Consider the following 23,221-nt stretch of genomic DNA (forward strand, 5'->3'; position numbering starts at 1 on the left):
TGTCCTTTCTGGCAGAAAGGCTTGCCTTTCTATAGCGCCCTTCCCGACCCCAGGGCCACCGCAAAAACTCCTCACAGCCAATGAAGTACTCTTCGGAGCCTGGTCAGTGCTGTAACGTAGGAAACACGACAGCCAATTTGCGCACAGCGAGCTCCCACAAACAGCAACGTGATACTGACCATTTGTGTTAGTGATGTTTGAGGGATAAATATTGGTTCCAGGGCCCCGAATGGATCTCCCTTGCTTAGAAACATCGATAAATTTACACAACAGGAGGAGGCCCATCATGCCTGTAAAAGGGCTGTCCAGTCTAATTCCACATCCCAGCTCTCAAAGCGTACATCTGAGTGATTTTTAAATGCGATCAGGGCTTCTGCCTCTGCCAACCTTTCACGTAGTGAGTTACAGAACCCCCCACCACTCTCAGGATGCAAGGAATCACCCCTCACCTCCCCTATCATCCTTCTACATAAGGCAGGGTAGCGGAACGAGGTAGAATGCTCTTTCAGAGAGCCAGTGCAGGCTCAATGGGCCGAATGGCCTCCTTCTGCATAGTAAAGGTATTGTGGTTCATTGAACTCTGTGGAACCCCCTCTGGACACAGCCTTCTGGTCACTAAAACTAGGTGGAATGCTCTTTCAGAGAGCCAGTGCAGACTCAATGGGCCGAATGGCCTCCTTCTGCATAGTAAAGGTATTGTGGTTCATTGAACTCTGTGGAACCCCCTCTGGACACAGCCTTCTGGTCACTAAAACTAGGTAGAATGCTCTTTCAGAGAGCCGGTGCAGACTCAATGGGCCGAATGGTCTCCTGCACAGTAAAGGTATTGTGATTCATTGGAATTCCCTCTGGACACAGCCTTCCAGTCACTTAAACAGCCACCGAGACCTTTGCCTCCAGCCTCTGAGCCCGTTTTGGATTCTGAAGTAAGGTCCTTGACCTGACAGGTTAACTCTTGTTTCTCCACGGATGCTGCCTGAGCTGCTGAGCAGGGTTTCCAGCGTTTTCTGGTTTTGTTTCAGTTTCATTGTCGCCTCTTCCACAGGTTCAACACGGTTAGTCAGACGTGTAATAAAAACAGAAGATGCTCGGGTGGGGGGGAGAAAGAAAAGCTCAGCGGGTCTGGCGGCCACTGTGGAGAGAGAAACCGAGTGAACATTTTGAGTCCATATGACTCTTCTTCAGAGGTCAGCTGTGTCCCTTCCTTTAACAAATCCGTGTCGACTGCCCTTGATCAATCAGTGCTTTTTTAAGATGGCGCTTTATCCTGTCCCTCTGAAATTCTTCCAGTCGTTTGCCTGCCACTGAGGTTAAGCTGACAGGCCTGTAGTTACTCAGCCTACCCCTTTTCTCCCTTCGTTGAGCAATGGGGTACGATGGTAGCAGTCTATTGGCACCACACCAAAGCCAGACATAATTGTGGAACCATGGTCAGAGCCCCCAGTCTTTGTTCTCTTGCTTCCCTCTCATGCAGGGGACGCATAACATCCTGGCCTGCCGGTTTACCCACTTTCAAAGAGGTTTAACGCCCTAACAGTTCCTTCCTCGCTATGTTTATCCCACACAATATTCATCCTCCAATAGTGGCCATGGGATCTTTAACGTCCACCTGACAGGGCCTCGGTTTAACATATCATCTGAAAGATGGTACCTCCATCTCCCTCAGCACTGCGCTGGGAGTACTGCTCTCGATTTCCTTCGACAGCACCTTCCAAACCCGTGACCTCTACCATCTAGAAGGACAAGGGCAGCAGACACATGGGGAACACCACCACCTGCAAGTTCCCCTCCGAGCCACTCACCACCCTGACTTGGAAATGTATCGGCCATTCCTTCACTGTCGCTGGGTCAAAATCCTGGAACTCCCTCCCTAACAGCACTGTGGGTGTACCTACACCACAGGGACTGCAGCGGCTCAAGAAGGCAGCTCACCCCCACCTTCTCAAGGGGCAATTAGGGATGGGTAATAAACGCTGGCCTTGCCAGCAAGGCCAAAACATCCCAACGATGAATAGAGAACCATTTTCTTTTAAATTCACCTGCTCTCATCTGGACTGGGGCTCGAAGCCAATTCAGAAGCTAAACCGTGCTCAGGAAGAGACATGGTGCTTAGTGCAAATACTATGATTGAAAAGAGCATAAGGCAAGAGGAAAATGAAGAAGCAAAGATTTATAAAAAAACTTGTATTCTGATCGCTCCTTTTGTGATCTCAGGCAGTACCAAAGAGTTTTACATCCAAGTAAGTACTTATGAAGTGTAGTCACTGTTGTAATATTTAGAAGACACCAAACTTGGGGTTTAAAAGCCTCTGGCATTTTAGGAAGAATGTAAGACTCAGGGAGGTGGGGTGCTCTCCAGGAAGGAATAGCCTAGGAGTAGAAGAGGGGAGGAAGGTTGTGCGTCTGCTCCTGCTGGGGACAGAAGGAGGCCATTCAGCACCTTGAGCCCACTCCAACATCCGACTGGACCACGGCTGATTTCCGTCTGCCCACCTCGGTTCCATAACCCTTCATCCCCTTACCCAACAAAAATCTATCTGAAGGAGAGTCACACAGAATCGAAACGTTAACTCTGTACCTCTCTCTGCAGATGCTGCCTGACCTGCTGAGTTTTTCCAGCACTTTCTGTTTCTTCCTTCCAGATTTCCAGCATCCGCAGTATTTTGCTATTATAAACATCTATCCATCTCAGGTTTGTAATTTCTGATTGACCCTGACAGCTGCAACAGCTTTTTGTGGGGTAGAGGGTTCCAGGTTCCCACTCCCCTCTGTGTGAAGAAGCGCTTCCTGATATCACCCCTGAACGGCCTGGCTCTTGTTTTAAGGGTTTGGTTCCCTTGTTCTGGATTCCCCACCCTTCCCCCCCAACCCTTGCCTCTTCCACCCCCGCAACCAGAGGAAATAGATTCTATTGACCTGATCAAATCCTTTAATCATTTCAAACACCTTGATTAGATCACCCCTTAATCTTCTTTATGGAAGGAATACAAGCCTAGTGTGTGCAAACTGTCCTCTTAATTTTTTAAAATTCATTTATGGGGTGTGGGTGCCACTGGCTAAGCCAGCATCTATTGCTCATCCCTAATTCACCTTGAGAAGGTGGGGGTGAGCCGCCTTCTTGAACTGCTGCAGTCCATGTGTTGTAGGTACATCCACAGTGCTGTTAGGGAGGGAGTTCCAGGATTTTGACCCAGCGACAGTGAAGGAACGGCCGATATATTTCCAAGTCAGGATGGTGAGTGGTTTAGAGGGGAACTTGCAGGTGGTGGTGTTCCCATGTGTCTGCTGCCCTTGTCCTTCTAGATGGTAATGGTCATGGGTTTGGAAGGTGCTGTCGAAGGAGCCTTGGTGAGTTGCTGCAGTGCATCTTGTAGACGGTACACACACTGCTGCCACTGTGCATCGATGGTGGAGGGAGTGAATGTTTGTGGATGGGGTGCCAATCAATCGGCTGCTTTGTCCTGGATGGTGTTGAGCTTCTTGAGTGTTGTGGGAGCTGCACTCGTCCAGGCAAGTGGGGAGTATTCCATCACACTCCTGACTTGTGCCTTGTAGATGGTGAACAGGCTTTGGGGAATCAGGAGGTGAGTGACTCTAAGCAGGATTCCTAGCCTCTGACCTGCTCTTGTAGTCACAGTATTTATATGGCTGGTCCAGTTCAGTTTCTGGTCAATGGTAACCCCCAGGATGTTGATAGTGGGGGATTCAGTGATGGTAATGACATTGAATGTCAAGGGGCAATGGTTAGATTCTCTCTTGTTGAAGATGGTCATTGCCTGGCACTTGTGTGATGCGAATGTTACTTGCCACTTGTCAGCCCAGGCCTGGATATTGTCCAGGTCTTGCTGCATTTGGACATGGACTGCTTCAGTATCTGAGGAGTCGTGAATGGTGCCAAACATTGTCCAATCATCAGCGAACATCCCCACTTCTGACCTTATGATGGAAGGAAGGTTATTGATGAAGCAGCTGAAGGTGGTTGGGCCTATGACACTGTCTTGAGGAATTCCTGCAGTGATGTCCTGGAACTGAGATGATTGACCTCCAACAACCATCTTCCTTTGTGCCAAGTGTGATTCCAACCAGTGGAGAGTTTTCCCCCCTCATTCCCATTGACTCCAGTTTTGATGCCACACTCGGTCAAATGCGGCCTTGATGTGAAGGGCAGTCACTCTCACCTCACCTCAGGAGTTCAGCTCTTTTGTCCATGTTTGAACCAAGGCTGTAATGAGGTCAGGAGCTGAGTGGCCCTGGCAGAACCCAAACTGGGCGTCAGTGAGCAGGTTATTGCTAAGCAAGTACCGCTTGATAGCACAGTTGATGACCCTTTCCATCACTTTATTGATGATCGAGAGTAGACTGATGGGGCGGTAATTGGCTGGGTTGGATTTGTCCTTTTTGTGTACAGGACATACCTGGGCAATTTTCCACATAGCCGGGTAGATGTCAGTGTTGTAGCTGTCCTGGAACAACTTGGCCAGGGGGCGCAGCAAGTTCTGGAGCACAAGTCGTCAGTACTATTGCTGGAATATGTCAGGGCTCATAGCCATTGCAGTATCCAGTATCTTCAGCTGTTTCTTGGTATCACGTGGAGTGAATCAAATTGGCTGAAGACTGGCATCTGTAATGCTGGGGACCTCCGAAGGAGGCTGAGATGGATCATCCATTCGGCACCTCTGGCTGAAGATTGTAGCAAATGCTTCAGCCTTATCTTTTACACTGATGTGCTGGGCTCCTCCATCATTGACAATGGGGATATATGTGGAGCCTCTTCTCCAGTGAGTTGTTTAATCATCCACCACAATTCACAACTGGATGTGGCAGGACTGCAGAGCTTAGATCTGGTCTGTTAGTTGTGGGATCGCTTAGCTCTATCGCTTGCTGCTTATGCTGTTTGTAACACAAGTATCCCTGTGCTATAGCTTCACCAGGTTGACACCTCATTTTTAGGTATGCCTGGTGCTGCTCCTGACATGCCCTCCTGTACTCTTCATTGAACCAGGGTTGATCCCCTGGCTTGATGGTAATGGTAGAGTGGGGGATATGCTGGGCCATGAGGTTACAGATTGTGTTCGAGTACAATTCTGCTGCTGCTGATGGCCTACAGTGCCTCATGGATGCCCAGTCTTGAGTTACTAGATCTGTTTGAAATCTATCCCATGTAGCACGGTGGTAGAGCCACACAGCACGATGGAGGGTATCCTCAATGTGAAGCCGGGACTTTGTCTCCACAATGACTGTGCGGTGGTCACTTTTACCGATGCTGTCATGGACAGATGCATCTGCGGCAGGCAGGTTGGTGAGGATGAGGTCAAGTATGTTTTTCCCTCTCCACCTGCTGCAGACCCAGTCTAGCAGCTATGTCCTTTAGGACTCAGCCAGCTCGGTCAGTAGTGGTGCTACTGAGCCACTCTTGGTGATGGATATTGAAGTCCCCCACATTGTGCACTCTTGCCACCCTCAGTGCTTCCCCCTAGTGATGTTCAACATGGAGGAGCACTGATTCCTCAGCTGAGGGAGGGTGGTACATGGTAATCAGCAGGAAGTTTCCTTCCCCATGGTTGACCTGATGCCATGAGACTTCATGGGGTGCGGAGTTGATGTTGAGGATACCAGGGCAACTCCCCCTGGACTGAATACCACTGTGCCTCCACCTCTGCTGGGCCTGTCCTGCCTGTAGGACAGGATATACCCAGGGATGGTGAGGGCGGTGTCTGGGACATTATCTGTAAGGTATGATTCCGTGAGGATGACTACGTCAGGTTGTTGCTTGACTAGTCTGAGAGACAGTTCTACAAAATTTGACCCCCCCGATGTTAGTAAGGAGGACTTTGCGGGCTAAGTCAGTCTTTGTCATTTCCGGCTGGTCTGTCCGGTTTCACTCCTTTTTATTGACTTTTTAGCGGTTTGATACAACCTGAGTGTCTCGCTCGGCCATTTCAGAGGGTGTTTAAGAGTCAACCACATCGCTGTGGGGTCTGGAGTCACATGTAAGGCCAGACCGGGTAAGGGCAGCAGATTCCCTTCCCTAAAGGGGACATCGGTGAACCAGATGGGGTTTTTACGACAATTGAAAATGGTTTCATGGTCACCATTGGACTTTTAATTCCAGATTTTTATTGAATCCAAATTCCACCATGCTCCCCATAGGCCTCTGGATCACATGTCCAGTGAGAATACCGCTACTCCGCCTTCTCCCCACACCCTTAACCCTTTCATCCCCGGGATCGTTCTAGTGAATCTGCGCTGGACCCCCACCCCCACCGCCGACCTCCACGGGTATCCCCTTGCTGAGGTGCGGCGCTCAGAACTGAACCCGGGGTTGCTCCAGATGAGGGGGGGGGGGGGGCGGTCTGACCAGATTATAGGAGCTCAGCGGGAAGGGGGAGCAGGAAGCACCCGAAGAGCAACGGAGGGAAGGCTCAGCGACGGGAAAGGGCTTCAGCGCTGACCATTCCCCTGTGATTCCTGCCGCTGGCCCCTCTGAATGTGACGGGGAGGGTTTGAAAGGTGCCCGACGCGCCCAAGCGTGAAATGGCGCGCGATATTTCAGTCAGCGGGCAGGCGCTGGAGTCAGGCGACGCGCCCGCCAACAACTAAGAGGCCTGTGCAGGCCGTTAGTCGATGGATTTAAAGTTCAGGGTCGGCTGGCGGGCGAATAGGCCAGGAGGCCTTGGCTTTTTTTTTTTTGCGAAGCCTCACCCACGGGCCGAGATGGGGTTCCTGCCGTTAAATTTTAAAAATTTGCTCGGGCGGGATTTTAATAATGGCCACGTTTTTTTTTTTTCCGGATTAATAACATCTTTAATTTTGGTTTCTTTTTTTCTTAAAAAAAAATCCTCAGCTCCCTGAGGCAGCTCTGTGCCTCCGGGGAGATGTCGCTGAGCGGCATGCTCCCTCCCCGCATGCGCGGACTTCACCGCGCTCGCCCTCCTCTCGCATCCCACCCCTTGAAACCACGGACCGACGAGGGGAAAGTGCCAGTAACGTCGGCCCCGTGCTGGGCTCCGTGCCAGAGACTGGGAAGGGGGGGGGAGGGGGTGTAGAGGTGAAGCCAGGGCGATGCACCCCTCGGCCCAATATCGTATCACGCCACGGCTATTCAGTCGTGGGCGGCAACACCGCCAGATACAGAATCTGGCATTCTCCCGGCAGTTCAGGAGCCACAGGTAGCAAGGAGGTCGCCAGTTTGTCAAAGGGATTGACTACCACCCCCGCTCGTCCCTTCAGTTCTCCCACCCCAGGGCTGGGCAGAGGTCCTGGGGAACAAGTGAGCTTGGGTTTCAGCTGTCAGGATGATCCGGGAGACAGCACGGAGCAGCTGTGACCACTTCCCATTAAGAAAGGTCAGAGAGAGAGAGAGAGAACGAGGGGAGTGGGACATACCGCCTGCTGCAGGAGATGAGTCAGTTCACTCCCAAGGCACAGAGTGGGGGGAAGGAAAGAGGACTCTGCATTCATTTCCCTGACCTCAGAAAATTGCACACAGCATTTCACAACCGATGGTAACTTCCGCAGCGTAGCAAAAACTGCAGGCAATTCCTGCACAGCAAGATTCCACAAACAGCAACGTGATAATGCCCCAAGTAATCTGTTACTGGGGTCGCTGGTTTAGCAATAAATACCGGTGCCAAGACAACAGGTAGAACTCTATCAAACAATACCAGGACAGGTACAGCACGGGGTTAGATACAGAGTAAAACTCCCTCTACACTGTCCTCATCAAACACTCCCAGGACAGGTACAGCACGGGGTCAGATACAGAGTAAATCTCCCTCTACACTGTCCCCATCAAACACTCCCAGGACAGGTACAGCACGGGGTCAGATACAGAGTAAAACTCCCTCTACACTGTCCTTTTAGCCATATCCCAGACTCTGTTGAACAGCCCCTATTGTCCCATTACGTGCTCTCTTGATTTCCCAATCCAAGCTGCCCTGGGATGCTGACAGCAACTTCCACTTACAAATTTCAGTCACCAGGTGGCACTTTGAGACTGCTCTGGAGCCACTGGAGTGACCGCATTCAGAGGGCTCTTTTCCAGCTGTTTAACATGGGCATCCTGAACACTGATATGCCCAGGGTGCCTCTTACCTTGTTCCCAAATCCAAATCCCTCACCATTCTCCCTCTGTCCGTTCCACACTGAGATCAGCAACATCTAATTTACACTTTTACACCTTTAACACTGTAGGTCAGCTCGAGGCCTTTTACAGGAGCCGGCCGCATGAGTTAGGGACAAGCTTGGTCAAAGAGGTCAGTTTTAAGGAGCATCTTAAAGGAGGGAGGGAGAGGTGGAGAGGTTTAGGGAGGGAATTCCAGAGCTCAGGGACCCCCCCCCACAAACCCCCAGGCAGCTGAAGGCACGGCCGCCAATGGCGATGGGGGTGTGCAAGTGACCAGGATTGGAGGAGCCCAGAGGCCTTGGGAGGGTTGTCAGGCTCGGAGGAGTGCACGGAGATGGGGAGAGGCTGAAGCCGTGGAGGGAATTGCAAACGAGTGGTGGGGACTTTTGAGATCTGCCGGGCGGGGAGCCGGTGTAGGTGGGCGAGGAGCAGGGACCGATGGGATGGCCGGGACTTGGCGTGAGCTTGAACAAGGGGGCTGGGGCGGAGACTTGGAGGGCGGAATGTGGGAGAGCGGCCGGGAACGGGTCGGAATTGTCGTGTCTCGAGGCGACAAAGGCGTGGACGAGGGTATCGGGAGCAGATGAGCCGAGACAGGGACCCAACCGGCCGATGTTAACGGAGTTGGGAAGGACATGGGTGGCGTTAGCAATTTGTTTCACACTTTGGAACAGAGAGTTAGGAGGAGGAGGCCATTCGGACCCTCGAGCCTTCTCCACCACTTCGCAAGATCATGGCTGATCCGATTGGGTCCGCAACTCTCCTGACTGGCCCCTTTCACTCCCTTGTCAGCCAAGAATCTATCCAGTCAGCCTTCGAAATATTCAATGACCCTGCAACTGCTTTCTGGGGAAGAGAGTTCCCCTGACCATCTGAGAGAAAATAAACCCTCCTCCTCTCCATCTTAACTGGGAGACCCCTAACTTTTAAACTGTGCCCTCTGGTTCTAGACTCCCCCACGAGGGGGAAACATTCTCTCAGCACCCACCCTGTCAAAGCCCACTCAGGATCTTATATCTTTCGATAAGGTCACCTCTCATTCCTCTAAACTCCAATGGACACTGGTCCAACCAGTCCACCTTTCCCTCATAAGATAACCCCCCAATCCCAGGGATCAGCAGAGTGAACCTTCTCTGAACTGCCTCCGATGTACCATCCCTGTACGATAGAGGGAGAAGGATTACCCCAAATGTCTGCTCCGGGTGACTGTCCAATGAACACACTGGATAGATGATGTGTTGGCACTTAAAGACGGGACAGCAAGATCCCGTCAGTGGCAGGGATAAATATTGGCCCCAGAGCAACGGAGAAACTCCCCGATATCCCACCACCTCCAGCTCTTCTTCCAATGCGAGCCAGTGGATCTTCTGTTTTCATCTCAGGCAGCAGACGAGGCCTCAGTTTAACTCAGTTTGAAGTGGCACCTTCAATAGTGCAGCACTCCATCAGCACTGACCCTCCAACAGTGCAGCACTCCCTCAGCACTGACCCTCCAACAGTGCAGCACTCCCTCAGCACTGACCCTCCAACAGTGCAGCAACCCCTCAGCACTGACCCTCCGACAGTGCAGCACTCCCTCAGCACTGACCTTCCAACAGTGCAGCACTCCCTCAGCACTGACCCTCCAACAGTGCAGCAACCCCTCAGCACTGACCCTCCGACAGTGCAGCACCCCCTCAGCACTGACCCTCCAACAGTGCAGCACTCCCTCAGCACTGACCCTCCAACAGTGCAGCAACCCCTCAGCACTGACCCTCCGACAGTGCAGCACCCCCTCAGCACTGACCCTCCAACAGTGCAGCACTCCCTCAGCACTGGCACTCCCTCAGCACTGACCCTCCAACAGTGCAGCAACCCCTCAGCACTGACCCTCCGACATGGCAGCACCCCCTCAGCAATGACCCTCCGACAGTGCAGCACTCCCTCAGCACTGACCCTCCGACAGTGCAGCACTCCCTCAGCACTGACCCTCCGACAGTGCAGCACTCCCTCACTACTGACCCTCTGACAGTGCAGCACTCCCCCACAACTGACCCTCTGACAGTGCAGCACTCCCTCAGTACTGACCCTGCAACAGTGCAGCACTCCCTCAGTACTGACCCTCTGACAGTGCAGTACTCCCTCAGTACTGACCCTCCGACAGTGCAGCACTCCCTCAGTACTGACCCTCCGACAGTGCAGCACTCCCCTGACCCTCCGACAGTACAGCACTCCCTCAACACTGACCCTCCGACAGTGCAGCACTCCCTCAGTACTGACCCTCTGACAGTGCAGCACTCCCTCAGGATTACAACCGGGGATCGTCAACCTAGCTTATGGGGTTGTGGTGCTTGCACACAGTTATTTGATCGGGTGCATCTGAAACTGTTCTACTGACCTGGCGACCCCTGAGATATCTGAACCTTAGTGAGTTAACTGCTAATAAATCGATAGAGATGTACAAGCTGAAGGTAGGTATCATATGATGGTAATGATTGAGTTACCAGTTTATTTCTGGCTTCCAGCAGGCGAGTCTAAGGACCAGCCAGAAGAAAGATACTCCTAACTGCTCCTGAATCAGAAGGCCCTTTGCGAGGGATATTGAATCCCACCCCATAAAATTAGGCATCGGATCCAGGGTGACGCTCTCTTTCTACTGCCTGTTCTGAGAGAGAGAGACCACTCGCACCCCACCACCCTTATAAACTATTGCCCCATCACCCACCTCCCATTCCTCTCCAAAGCCCCTGGGTATGTTGTCACCTCCCAAATCTGTGGCCCTCTGTCCTGGAACTCCCTGTTTGAATCCCGCCAGTCATGTTTCTGCCTCAGCCACCCCACCAAAACGGCTCTTATCAAAGTCACAGATGACATCCTCTGTGGACTGTGACCTAGGTAAACTTTCCCTCCTCAGTCCTCCCAGCCTGTCTGCGGCCTTTGACACGGTTTGACCACACCGTCCTGCTCCAACGCCTCTCCACTGTCGTCCAGCCTGCTCTCACCTGGTTTCAGTCCCGTCTAATCGTAGTCAGGATATCACTTCAAATGGCTTAGCAACATGGGTTATAGGAACATAGGACTTAGGAGCAGGGGGAGGCCATTCAGCCTCTCGAGCCAGCTCCCCCGTTCGATAAGACCACGGGCAGAATTTTGCCGTCGGCGAGCAGGGGGTGGGGTCCGCTCGCCGATGTGTAAAATGACGCGGGATGACATCAGACGGAACCCCGGATAACAGCCCGCCCCATTTAAATTTTCAGGAAGGTGGGGGAGCAGCAAAATCAGCTGCGGGTCCGCTGACCTGTCAGTGGCCAATTGAGGCCCTTGACGGGATCCATTATACAATGAAAGGACCTGCCCGTCCGACCTTAAGGTTGGTGGGTCGGCCAGGAGCCCCGGTGGGGAATAGAAAAACACATGAAACCTCACCCACCGGCGGGACGAGGCTTCATGCAGGGTTTTAAAAAGTTTAATCAAGTTATTCTGGAAATTATGAACATGCCCCATCTCATGTGACATTGTCACATGAGGGGGGACATGTAGGGGAATTTTTTTTCTGTTACTAATCTTTTTCAAAGTGGAAGCGATCTCCCTGAGGCTGCACTTAGCCTCAGGGAGATGTGCGCTCTGTCGTGCACGTGCGCATAGCGCTTCCCATCGGACGTCACGCTGAGACGGGCCCTAATTGGCCCCGCCCACGTAAAATGGCAGCGGGGCCCGCTTCTCCGGCGGGGATTGGCTCCCCGCCCGCCGGAGATTGGGTCAGGCCCGCGCCCCCCCCGGACAGGCAGGAAATTCCGTCCCATGTCTGATCTGACTGCGGCCTCAACTCCACTTTCCTACCTGACCGCCCCTAACCCTTGACTCCGTCTAACTCCGTCTTGAATGACCCAACCTCCAGTGCTCATGGGGGAGGGGAATCCCACCGCAAGGCCCCTCTGAGGGAATTTCGGCCTTCAGGAGGACAACTGCTTCCCTCCAAATGCCCTGAGCTCCCCAGAAGTCACTGCCCTCGAGCCACCGTGCAGTGTGTGCGCTAGAACAGAACAAAGCTGACAACGATTCTGTTGGGCCCAGCAGAGCAGGCCTCAGGTCTCAGCTTCCATTGCATGGGCTGCAGTGATCGGACACAGTACCAAACAATGACTAATGCAAACAGGACCACTTAAAACACAGGAAGCAGAAGAAGGCCATTCAGCCCCGCCACCATCCAGTACCATTCTGTACCTCAAACCCGCCCACCCACCTACCCTTTTGGTATTCTTGGCTAGCAAACACCTAACGATCTCAGGCTCACGATTATTAACCGAGCGAGCCACTTTTTCTGGGAGAGAGTTCCGCTGTGTGTGAAGAAATGTTTCCCAGCTTCTTGGTTCCATACCCCTCAACACCTCTGCCCAAGAAAAGAGGGTCAAAGGCACATAGACGGAGTTAAGATACAGGTCAGCCATGATTGAGCAGATGGGTGGAACAGGTTCGAGGGGCTGAATGGCCTTCTCCTGTTCCTGCATTTATGTTTCTATATGAGAATATTACAGGACAATAGTTACAGAGGCTCAACTCTTGAGCATATAGGAAAGGACTATTGATAGACACTGGATGACACTGTGGCCCATGCTCAGGCTGCTGAGATGTGAGTCCATTCTCACGCAGTCTCGACAGCTTTTTGCAGGGAGAGAGTTCCAGATTCCCACTCCCCTCTGTGTGAGGAAGCGCTTCCTGACATCGCCCCCGAACAGCCTGGCTCTCGTTTTAAGGCTCTGCCCCCTTGTTCTGGGCTCTTCCCCCTACTAGAGGAAATAGTTTCTCTCTATCGACCCGATCGAATCCTTTAATCATTTTAAAGAGCTCGATTAGATCACCCCTTGATCTTCTATACACGAGGGAATACAAGCCTAGTCTGTGTAACCTCGTAATTTAACCCTTTCAGCCACGGGATCATTCTGGTGAATCTGCGCTGTGCCCCTCTCCAAGGCCGATATATCCTTCCTGAGTTGCGGGGCCCAGAACTGAACCCAGTAATTGGCCTGCATCAATGAGGGGATCAACGAGAGTGAATTTCCATGTCATTTTCCTAGCAACCAAGAGTTGAGAGAGAAAAAGAGAAGATAGAGAGGGAGAGAGTGAGAAGGGAGAAGATAGAGAAAGGGAGAGAGAGAGTGAGAAGGGAGAGAAAGAGAGAGAGAGAGAAGATAGAGGAGAGAGAGTGAGAAGAGAGAGGAAGGAGAGAGAGTGAGAAGAGAGAAGATAGAGATAGAGAAAAAGAGTGAGAAAATAGAGGGAGAGGAGAGAGAGTGAGAAGAGAGAAGGTAGAGAGAAAGAAGATAGAGAGAGGAGAGAGCTAGAGGAGAGAGAGAGAGAAGATAGAGGAAAGATAGAGGAGAGAGCGAGAGAAAAGTTAGAGAAAGAGAAGATAGAGAGAGGAGAGAGAGAGAAGATAGATAGAGAGAGAGAAGATAGAGAGAAAGGAGAGAGATAGAGGAGAGAGAAGATAGAGATGATAAAGAGAAGACAGAGGAGGTAAAGGGAGAGAGACAGAGAGAGAAGACAGAGAAGAAAGAGAGGAGAGAGAGAAGGCAGAGAAAAAGCACAAACAGGAAGCACAGAGGGAAAGAAACAAAGTGAGAAGTTTAGACAGAAAGGTAAAGGAATTAAACAGTCAGAAAGGGAGAAAGAGAGTGATGTGTTTAGAGTGATCAATAGAGAGAAAGACAGAAGGAAATGGAAACAGACAGAGAATCCTATTATCACTCAGGGCAGGATTTTTACCTCGTCCGCTGGGCACGGCGGGTGGGCCTGGGAGCGGCCGGGAAACCGACCGCCACCCGCAATCGGGTCCCGACTGTGACTTCACGCTGGCTGAGCGCTGAAGTGTGCGCGCGCTCAGTGAAAGCTCCCTGAAGGCTCAGAGCCGCATCAGGGAGCCGAAGATTTTTAACGTTACAACTAAGGTGTGGTTGACTCTTAAATGCCCTCTGAACAAGTAGCAATTAGGGCTGGGCAATAAATGCTGGCCCAGCCGGCGACGCCCCACATCCCACGAACGAATAAAAGATAAAGAAATAAAGAATGGAAAGATAAGGAAAACGTGTCCCCTCATCTGTCATATGAGCTGAAACCAAGTGAAAAATGAGTTTTAAAAGTTTTTTTCTTTAATCGCTGCTCGAAACCACATCCGGCCCGTGGATGAGGTTTCGGTAAAAATGCCACTTGGCCTATTCACCCACCCGCCAGCCAAAAAAATTCAATCAAATTAGTTAATCAATGGGCTTAACAGCTCTCTTAACCGGAATACCACACGAGTGCACGATGGCGTTGGGACGCTCGCCCTATTTTTGTACCGAAGGAGGCCATTCAGCCCATCGTGCCTGTTCTAAGCTCTTTGAAAGAGCTATCCAATCAGTCCCCCTCCTCCCCCCCCATTTCCAGCCCCACGCTCCTGATCTACGGACACCCGGTGCGGAGGGGGTGGGGGTCGGGAAGGAGGAGGACCTCCTCGTGAACCTGCTCCTGGGCCTGGCCAAGTGGGCCATTAACAGGTCCAGGCAGCGGGCGATCGAGGGGGGAGTCCCGCCCGATTGTTTGTCCCTCTTCCGCGGCTACGTTCACGGCCGGGTGTCCCTGGAGAGGGAGCAGGCGGTGTCTGCCGGCGCTCTCGAGGCCTTCCCTGCTCGGTGGGCACCGCGGGGACTGGGCTGCTTCATCGACCCCTTTAATCACATTTTGGTTTAATGTTTGTAAGTTTCCTTTAAACTTTGTCCTTGGTTTTACAGCTGACCTGACGTAGGGGTTGTGTTTGCTTTATCCCTTATTTTGTTGATTTAGTTTTAATTGGTTGACTCTCAAAAGAGTTACTCCCCCCATTCTTTATCTGTAGCCTATAAATCTCTCTTTTTCAAGTATTTATCCAATTCCCCTTTTGGAAGTTCCTATTGAATCTGCTTCCGCCGCCCTTTCAGGCAGCGCATTCCAGATTACAACAACTCGCTGTGTAAAAAAAACATTCTCCTCATCTCCCCCATCTGATCCTTTAACCGATTCTCTTAGATCTGTGTCCCCCTCTGGTTACCGACCCTCCTGCCGCTGGGAACAGCTCTCCTTATTTACTCTATCGAAAACCCCTCATGATTTTGAACGCCTCGATTAAATCTCCCCCTTAACCTTCTCTGCCCTGAGGAGAACAATCCCGGCTTCTCCCGCCTCTCCCCGTTAAACTGATATTGTGGTAAATCTCCTCCGGACCCTCTTCTGAGAGCTGTGAGAGGTTTAGGTGACGGGGCTAGCCCCGCTTTCGGCCTGCAGCTCTCTCTCTCTCTCGCGCGCCTTAAGGCATTTACGATGAAGAAGCATCTCTCAACCCTGCACCCAAGGCCTACATCTCTCCAGGGCTCTGAGGGACAGCACGGAGGTGGGGAGGGGGTGGGGGCTGGAGGAGGGTTGAGGGGAGGTGTTGATGACTTCATAATCGGATGACTCCCTGCCCTTGGGGTCAGCCGAGAGGCTTGAACCCCTCCAACCTGACAGATGTAGCCATGACCTCACACTGAGGTACGTGGTCACACAGGGGCATGTGTGTCTGAGGGGATGGGGGGGGGGGGGGTGCTGATGGGCGGGTAGGGAGGTGGGGGGTGATGGGGCTGAGCGGGGGAGGGGGGGGTACCTTTGGACGAGAAATGGGCAAAGCTACGTACAGGAAATGGTTGGGGTATCAATGATTCAGAAGTGACCGGGGATATACTGTTTGAAAGGACAATTAGTCAGGGTGTGGGGGAGGGTTTGGGGGGGAGGAGCGGATCGGGAACCAAGCCTCCTGCGAACAAGCTGCCCGGGTAGGAACGGTGAGCAGCTCCCCCTCCAAACTGGAGAGAGCCACAGAGGAGGAACCCGCTCGAGCCTGGGCCTTCTCGGAGGCAAGTCGGCCGTCCCTGAGGGCGGAGAGGCGGAACCGGCCGCGTAGCCAAGGCGACCGAGGTCGGAGAGAGAGGTCGAGGCCAAGGCTGCGCCAGGCCTCTGAAGTCTGAAGCCTGACACCATCGCAGACCACCACCCCTCTCCCCCCATCCCGGCGAAGGCAGGTTCTCCCTGGGCAAGAGGAGCGGGGAGGGGGTCAGCCCGACGAGGGATTGAAAAAGGGAGAGCGGTTTTCTGCAGGCCGGGAAGGAAGGAAGGAAAGCCGAGGGGAGTCGAAGGATGGTGAGGCCAGGAGCGACGTCCCAGTGAAGGGCAGTGGGCCCCACCGCGAGCAACAGCCGTCGGCGAATGGACGGATGAGGCTGCACGGTGAAGCCAGGCAGAGAGCAAAATAGCCCGTTGAGAGGGCCCCAGGCGCCAACGTTGGAAAGGCTCCCGTGTGGGGTGAGGATCTGAGCGAGCGGGAGGCTCGCGTGACCAGCGGCCATTAAAGGGCGAGTCGTTTCCAGTGACGAGCGGGCCGACTTGCGATGCTTAACCAGTGATGCAATTTGTAGACTAGACTGAGAAGGGGTCTCTGGGTGGGGTCGGGGAGGGGCGGGAGGGGGTGGTGGGGGGAAGAGGAGGACGACATTAGCCAGAAGAAGATTCCGAGCGGCGGATTTCATGCTCCGCAGTGGGCCGTAAGATGGCGGCCTGCAGCGTGGAGCATTCCCTGACGGCGCTCCGGGACGCAGCCTGCGACAAGGATGAGGCGGTGCGGCAGCAGATTGTGCAGTCGCTGCGCGAGCTGGGGGGCCACCACGTTGAGCTGGTGCTGGTGTCCTGCCACAACTACCTGAGCAAGCACAGCCAGCTGGAGGAGGAGCACCGCGTGGCCATCCTGCAGAGCATGGAGCTGGTGGTCAAGGACGCCGGGAGCCAGGTCAGCGAGCTGCTGGCCAAGAAGCTCATCGCCGCCGCGGCCGAGGGGCTGGTCAAGCCCGACGAGGCCCTGAGCGAGGGCTCCAAGGCGGCCCTCAGCGACCTCCTCGTGGCCCTGGGAGGCAGCTTCGTCGAGGAGGTCCTGGACGAGATGCTGCACAGCTTCAAGCCCGACGTCCTCCCGGATGCCTTCGTCGTGCGGACGGTGGCGAGACTGTCCGTCGCCAACGTGCAGGGCATGACGCCCTACCTGGCCACCGTCTTCGAGGCGGTCATCCCCATGCTGGGCCTGGCGAAGCCGGACAGGATGAAGGCGGCCTTGGCTGCAGCCTTGGGCCTTCTCAGCAGGAGCGTCCTCAAGTGCCAAGACGGGCTGCCTGACCCGACGCTGAAGAAGGAGGCCTTCTTCCAGGAGATCCACGCCGCCTACGACACGCTCTTCAATGCCTGGCTCCCACTCAAGGACCCCAGGCTGAGGATGGAGATACTGTCAGCGCTGGGGGACATGGTGCACGTGATGTCATCCGACAAACTGCTGGACGAGGTGCCCAAGCTAATCCCGGCGATCGCCTCCTTCTACAAGAAGCAGCACGAGCCCTTTTACATCACCAGCTGCCTGCGCCAGATATTGGAAGTGGCGAGCAAGATGGACGCCCGCGCTCTGGACTCCCCGGCGGACGGCCTCCTGCACTCGCTCCATCACCAGATCTGCCTGCCGTTGGACCCGGAGAACGAGCTGGCCGCGAGGAACCACAGCGAGCTCCTCGGCTGCTTCGCCGCCCTGGCGCGGGTCTCGGCCGACCTGCTGCTCAAGTTCCTGCTCCACAAGCTGGCCAACAACGAGCGCGGCCGGCTGGGCACGCTGGCCGCCCTGCGGCACCTCATCACCGCCGTGCCGGCAGAGCTGGAGGGCAAGCAGCCGGCCATCCTGGCCGGCATGAGGGCGCCCCTCCAGGACGCCAACACCCGCACCAAGAAGGTGGTCCTGGAGGTCATCGAGGCCATGGCCGCCCACGGCTACCTGGAGCTGGAGGGGGGCCTCGCCATGGTGGAGTTTGTCATCTGCCAGTGCAGCCTGCCGGACAGCAGGCGTCCGCCCGCCATGCCAAAGCCCGGGGAGCTGACAGAAGGCGAGCTGAAGGCGGCCGCCCAGGACCTGATGGGCCAGCTGGCCGCCACGGAGAAGATGGTGGCTGTCCTCTGGCCGTCCCTGCTGGAGTTCGTCACGCCCGTGCAGTACACCAACGCGCTGGCAGTGGTCTGCCGCAGCTTGGAGCACCTGGCGACGAGGAAGCGCCGGGTGGGGATGGGTCTCTTCGAGCTCAACTACGACACCCGGCCCAGCCTCCCGTCCCCCCAGGCCCTGGTGGCCCGCCTCTTGGTGGTGGCCTCCTTGCCCTACGAGGGGCGGGGGCGGGGGGTCCCGGCACTCAAGCTCCTGCTGGCCCTCAGCCCCACCATCCACCCGGCGCTGGAGAAGCTCTGGGCGCAGGAGCTGCCCGTCCTGCTGCGCTACGTGGCCGACCACTCTGAGGAGACAGCGGCCCAGCAGCAGTGGGAGAAGAACCTGCTGCTCGTGCTCTTCAAGACGCTGGAGGTGGTGGCCGACAGCCGGTGGACCTGCCGCCTGGGCGAGGAGATGACCAACCACATCAACGCTTGGCACAGCGCCATCGTGCCCTACCCCCACGTCTCGCGGGAGAAGCAGTTCCTCTACAAGTGCCTGGGCATCGTCCTCCAGCACACCAACAGCACCGAGGTGATCAACCAGCAGCTCCAGGAGATGCTGTTCAGCGTCCAGCACGGCGAGGCCCTGGAGCGCGAAGGGGTGGCCATCGGCGTCGGCTTCTGCGCCATGACCCACTTCGAAAAGACCCTGGCCCGGCTGGAGGAGTTCGTCAAGCTGGACGCCCTCAAGAAGACGGTCAACTTCTTCAACACCCTGATGGAGAAGGTGGACGGCGACATGGAGAAGATGAAGAGCACCCTGATCCTCTGCTACGGCTATGTGGCCCTGTACGCCCCCGAGGACCTGCTGCTGCCCAGGATGGAGGCCGGCATCCTGCAGCACGTGGTCAACCTGTCCAACACCAAGGTGCTGGGCATCAAGATCGAGAGCAAAGACCTGATGATCAAGCTGAGCCTGATCAAAGCCGTCACCCTGATCGCCAAGGCCATCCTGTCCAACAAGTGGCGGCCATCCTACGCCTTCACCAGGAAGGGCGAGCTGCTGACCAGCATGCAGAGCCTCATCAAGGCCGAGTGCCGGACCCAGCTCAAAGGCCCTGTCCGCTACATGGCCATGGCCGCCTGCACCTTCCTCATTAAACTGGAGCCCCCGTTGAACAGGGCCTACGTCACCGAGCTGATCAAGACCTGCCTGGACAGCGTGCTGGGCCTGCAGCCTCTGGTGGCCGAGCGAGGCAAAGAGGAGAGCGCGGAGGAGAAGGAGAGGGAGGGCTTTTACCAAGAGACCCTGGCAGCCCTGCAGGGCCTCCTGAATGAGATCCTCCTGCGGGTCTTGTCCCCCGACGGTCTCCAGGCCGTCTTCAAGCATGTGGAAGGCTGGATCATCTCCACGAAGGACCACGAGCGGGAGCGGGCGCTGGATGTCACCTCCAAGCTGATGGAGGTCTACCTGGAGAGGATGGTGGTGCACTCGGAGGTGGAGTTCACCCACCTGGGCACCATCGTGGGGCGGCTGGTTCCCCGGTGCACTGACCCGGTGCTGAAGGTGCGCCAGCTGGCCATGGGCAGCATCTACAGCCTGTTCTACATCCACCAGCGCTACGCCGGGCTCCGGGACGGCGACAGGGACGAGCTGATCGAGCACCTGAAGGCCATCGGCGCCCGCCTGGACCAGTCCGACAGCCAGGTCCTGCTGCGGGTCTGCTCCGACCTGGCCAAGGTCATCGCCCGGCGGCTGCCCCAGGACCAGGTCAGCACGCTCCTCTTCGTCCTCTTCGAGGGGCTGGACGACCACTACTTCAGCTGCTCCAGCGCAGCCTCCATCGTCATGAACACCATCATCCGCTCCTGCGGCACCGTCCTGGAGAGTCACGTCTCGGAGATCCTCAAGGCCCTCTACATCCGGCTGCAGTGGATCGCCGGCGAGCAGGTGAAGCTCTCCATGATCCACTTCATCTGCGTGCTTGCCTCGCAGAACACGGCCGAGGTGGTCTCCTGCCTGCTCTGCTCGCCCATCCCCTTCGACAGGCACACCAGCGACATCTGGAGGGCGCTGGCCGGCGAGCCGACACTGGCCACCCGCACCATGGAGCTTCTGATGGAGGCGCTGGGCAAGCACCTGATGCCCAGCGAACGAGCGGGCTCCCTGGTGCACAAAAGCGGGGCCCTCTGCTCGGCCCTGGAGCCGCTGGCCATCATCTGCGCCCTGAGCGAGATGCTGGTGAACCCCGAGTCTGCAGCTGCCGTCAAGGGCCTCTACCCGCAGCTCTTCAGCACCCTGCTGCTCCACCTCAGCTCCAGCGTCGGGGTGGAGTTCCCCAAGGAGCTGTTCAGCGTGGGCAGCCCCAAGGAGTGGAAGATCTCCCTGCGCAGCAAGCAAAGCACCTTCGACGTCTGCAACTACTCACTGGAGACCCTGAAGGCCGTGTTGACGGCAGGCCGGGACGAGGGCGTGGTGGCCGGCATGGAGGAGGCGGGCGGCTGGAGCCTGGTCAGGAGCTCGGAGAGGCACCACGAGGGCGTCGCCCTGCTGGCCCAGGCCATGGCCAGGCACGTCAGGCCCCAGCTGGCGGGCATTGCCCACCAGCTGACCACTGCCCTGCCCAGCGCGCCCAAGTCCCTGCGGGTCACCCTGACGGCCTTCCTGGGCGAGCTGCTGAGCCAGCCGGTGGTCTCCGAGCTGCAGCTGACCGACGTGCTCCTGGCCAGCCTGCTGGGCTGCGCCAACGACGTGGTCCCCATCGTCCGGCTGCTCTGCCTGCGGGGCCTGGGCGGTGTGCTCGCCGGCGACCCGCAGAAGGTGGGCCTCTACGCCCCCAAGCTGGTGGGCGCCATGATCTCCGGCATCAGTGAGGGCGAGGACCCCCGGGACCTCGTCAAGCTCGAGGCGATGGGCGGCCTCTCCCAGCTCCTGGCGCATCTGGAGGAGCGGAGCGCGCGGAGCCTGTTGGCTGACATCATCCTGGCCGCCCAGCCGCTGTTCGAGAACGGGAACGAGCGGGTGCGGACGGAGGCCTTCGCCCTGTTCGGAAGCCTCTCCAGGTTCGGCGAGGGGGAGCTGCGGCGGGTCTACGCGGAGCAGGTCCATGCCAGCCTGGTCAGCCTCATCCTGCACGTCAACGACGGGGACGCCCAGGTGGCCGGGGCCTGCAGGGCCGCCCTGCGCTCGGCCGGACCCCTCCTCGGCTCCGACAGCCTGGCTGCCCTCTTCCAGGGCCAGCTGGACGAGGAGGCCGGGCCCGACTACTGGGCCTTCCTCGACGCCCTCTCCAAGCTCATCGCGGCCGACCTCCCGGCCAAGGCCAGCATCTACCTGGCGGTGGGCGTCACCTTCTTCAAGAGCCTGCTGCCGGAGATCCGGGGCAACGCCGTCATGTTCACCGCCTGCCTGCTGCAGAAGCTGCCCAGGAAGTACCACCAGGCCGTCACCAACGGCAACATCTGCGTCGACATCGTCGCCATGATGCAGGACCCGGTGCCCAGCGTCCGCCTGAAGGTGGCCAAGGCCCTGAGCCTCCTGCACTAAACTCGCGAGGAATCGGTCGATCGAGGATGGGCCCCAAGCTTGGGCAAAGTCCTGATGTCCAGGGGTCCTGAGAGAGGTCAAAGTGCAGGGAGGTCATGGGGTTGGCAGCTGGCCGGGGGGGTGGGGGGGGGGGGTAGAGTTTCTGCTTTGTTACAGTTCACCACCCGTTCATTGTGAGGATATTGAAGAAGAAAATATAGAGAGGAGCCTACAAATGCTGAGGTTGCAAGTGCGGAGAGAGAGTCAGACTGCGTAACGCTAATGCCAACTGCCGGGCACAGGGAGGCACGACAAACTGTTCGGTGTGGGAGAACGGGGCAGACACTACTGTGTAGAATTAATAAATGCAGCTTGCAAAGGTTATGAGAGTTGATTCATTTAAGCACGCCACCCCCCTTCATCCCCGGAGATAGCCAACGACATGAGTCAGAAGGTTGTGGGTTCAAGCCCCGCACTGGAGACGTGAGGCCAGACTCCAAGCTGTCGCTCCAAGTGCAGGACTGAGGGAGTGCTGCACTGTCACAGGGTCATTGCTCAGGGAGTGCTGCACTGTCGGAGGGTCAGTACTGAGGGAGGGCTGCACTGTCGGAGGGTCAGTACTGAGGGAGGGCTGCACTGTCGGAGGGTCAGTACTGAGGGAGTGCTGCGCTGTCGGAGGGTCAGTACTGAGGGAGTGCTGCATTTTCAGAGGGTCAGTGCTGTGGGAGTGCTGCACTGTCGGAGGGTCAGTACTGAGCGAGTGCTGCACTGTTGGAGGGTCAGTACTGAGGAAGCGCTGCACTGTTAGAGGGTCAGTACTGAGGGAGCGCAGCACTGTTGGAGGGTCAGTACTGAGGGAGTGCTGCACTGTTAGAGGGTCAGTACTGAGGGAGTGCTGCACTGTCAGAGGGTCAGTACTGAGGGAGTGCTGCACTGTCGGAGGGTCAGTACTGAGGGAGCACAGCACTGTCAGAGGGTCAGTACTGAGGGTTTGCTGCACTGTCTGAGAGTCAGTACTGAGGGAGTGCTGCACTGTGGGAGGGTCAGTACTGAGGGAGCGCTGCACTGTCAGAGGGTCAGTACTGAGGGAGTGCTGCACTGTCACAGGGTCAGTCCTGAGGGAGTGCTGCACTGTGGGAGGGTCAGTACTGAGGGAGTGCTGCACTGTGGGAGGGTCAGTACTGAGGGAGTGCTGCACTGTCAGAGGGTCAGTACTGAGGGAGTGCTGCACTTTCACAGGGTCAGTACTGAGGGAGTGCTGCACTGTAGGAGGGTCAGTACTGAGGGAGTGTTGCACTGTCAGAGGGTCAGTACTGAGGGAGAGCTGCACTGTCAGAGGGTCAGTACTGAGGGAGAGCTGCACTGTCAGAGGGTCAGTACTGAGGGAGTGCTGCACTGTGTGAGGGTCAGTACTGAGGGAGTGCTGCACTGTCAGAGGGTCAGTACTGAGGGAGTGCTGCACTGTCAGAGGGTCAGTACTGAGGGAGCGCTGCACTGTCAGAGGGTCAGTACTGAGGGAGTGCTGCACTGTCAGAGGGTCAGTACTGAGGGAGTGCTGCATTGTCGGAGGGTCAGTGAGGGAATCAACAACA

The 23,221-nt window shown here is 56.0% G+C and overlaps 1 protein-coding gene across 1 annotated transcript; it reads left to right on the forward strand.

The window, feature by feature from the left end:
- Positions 1-16,700: 16,700 nt before the first annotated feature.
- On the forward strand, positions 16,701-21,650 carry LOC121274490 (maestro heat-like repeat-containing protein family member 1). Its single transcript, XM_041181830.1, has one exon. The coding sequence runs from the start codon at positions 16,701-16,703 to the stop codon at positions 21,648-21,650; it is 4,950 nt and encodes a 1,649-aa protein (XP_041037764.1).
- The last annotated feature ends 1,571 nt before the right edge of the window (positions 21,651-23,221 follow it).

The sequence above is a fragment of the Carcharodon carcharias genome (genome assembly GCF_017639515.1).
Source record: "Carcharodon carcharias isolate sCarCar2 chromosome 37 unlocalized genomic scaffold, sCarCar2.pri SUPER_37_unloc_1, whole genome shotgun sequence".
Classification (NCBI taxonomy): Eukaryota; Metazoa; Chordata; class Chondrichthyes; order Lamniformes; family Lamnidae; genus Carcharodon; species Carcharodon carcharias.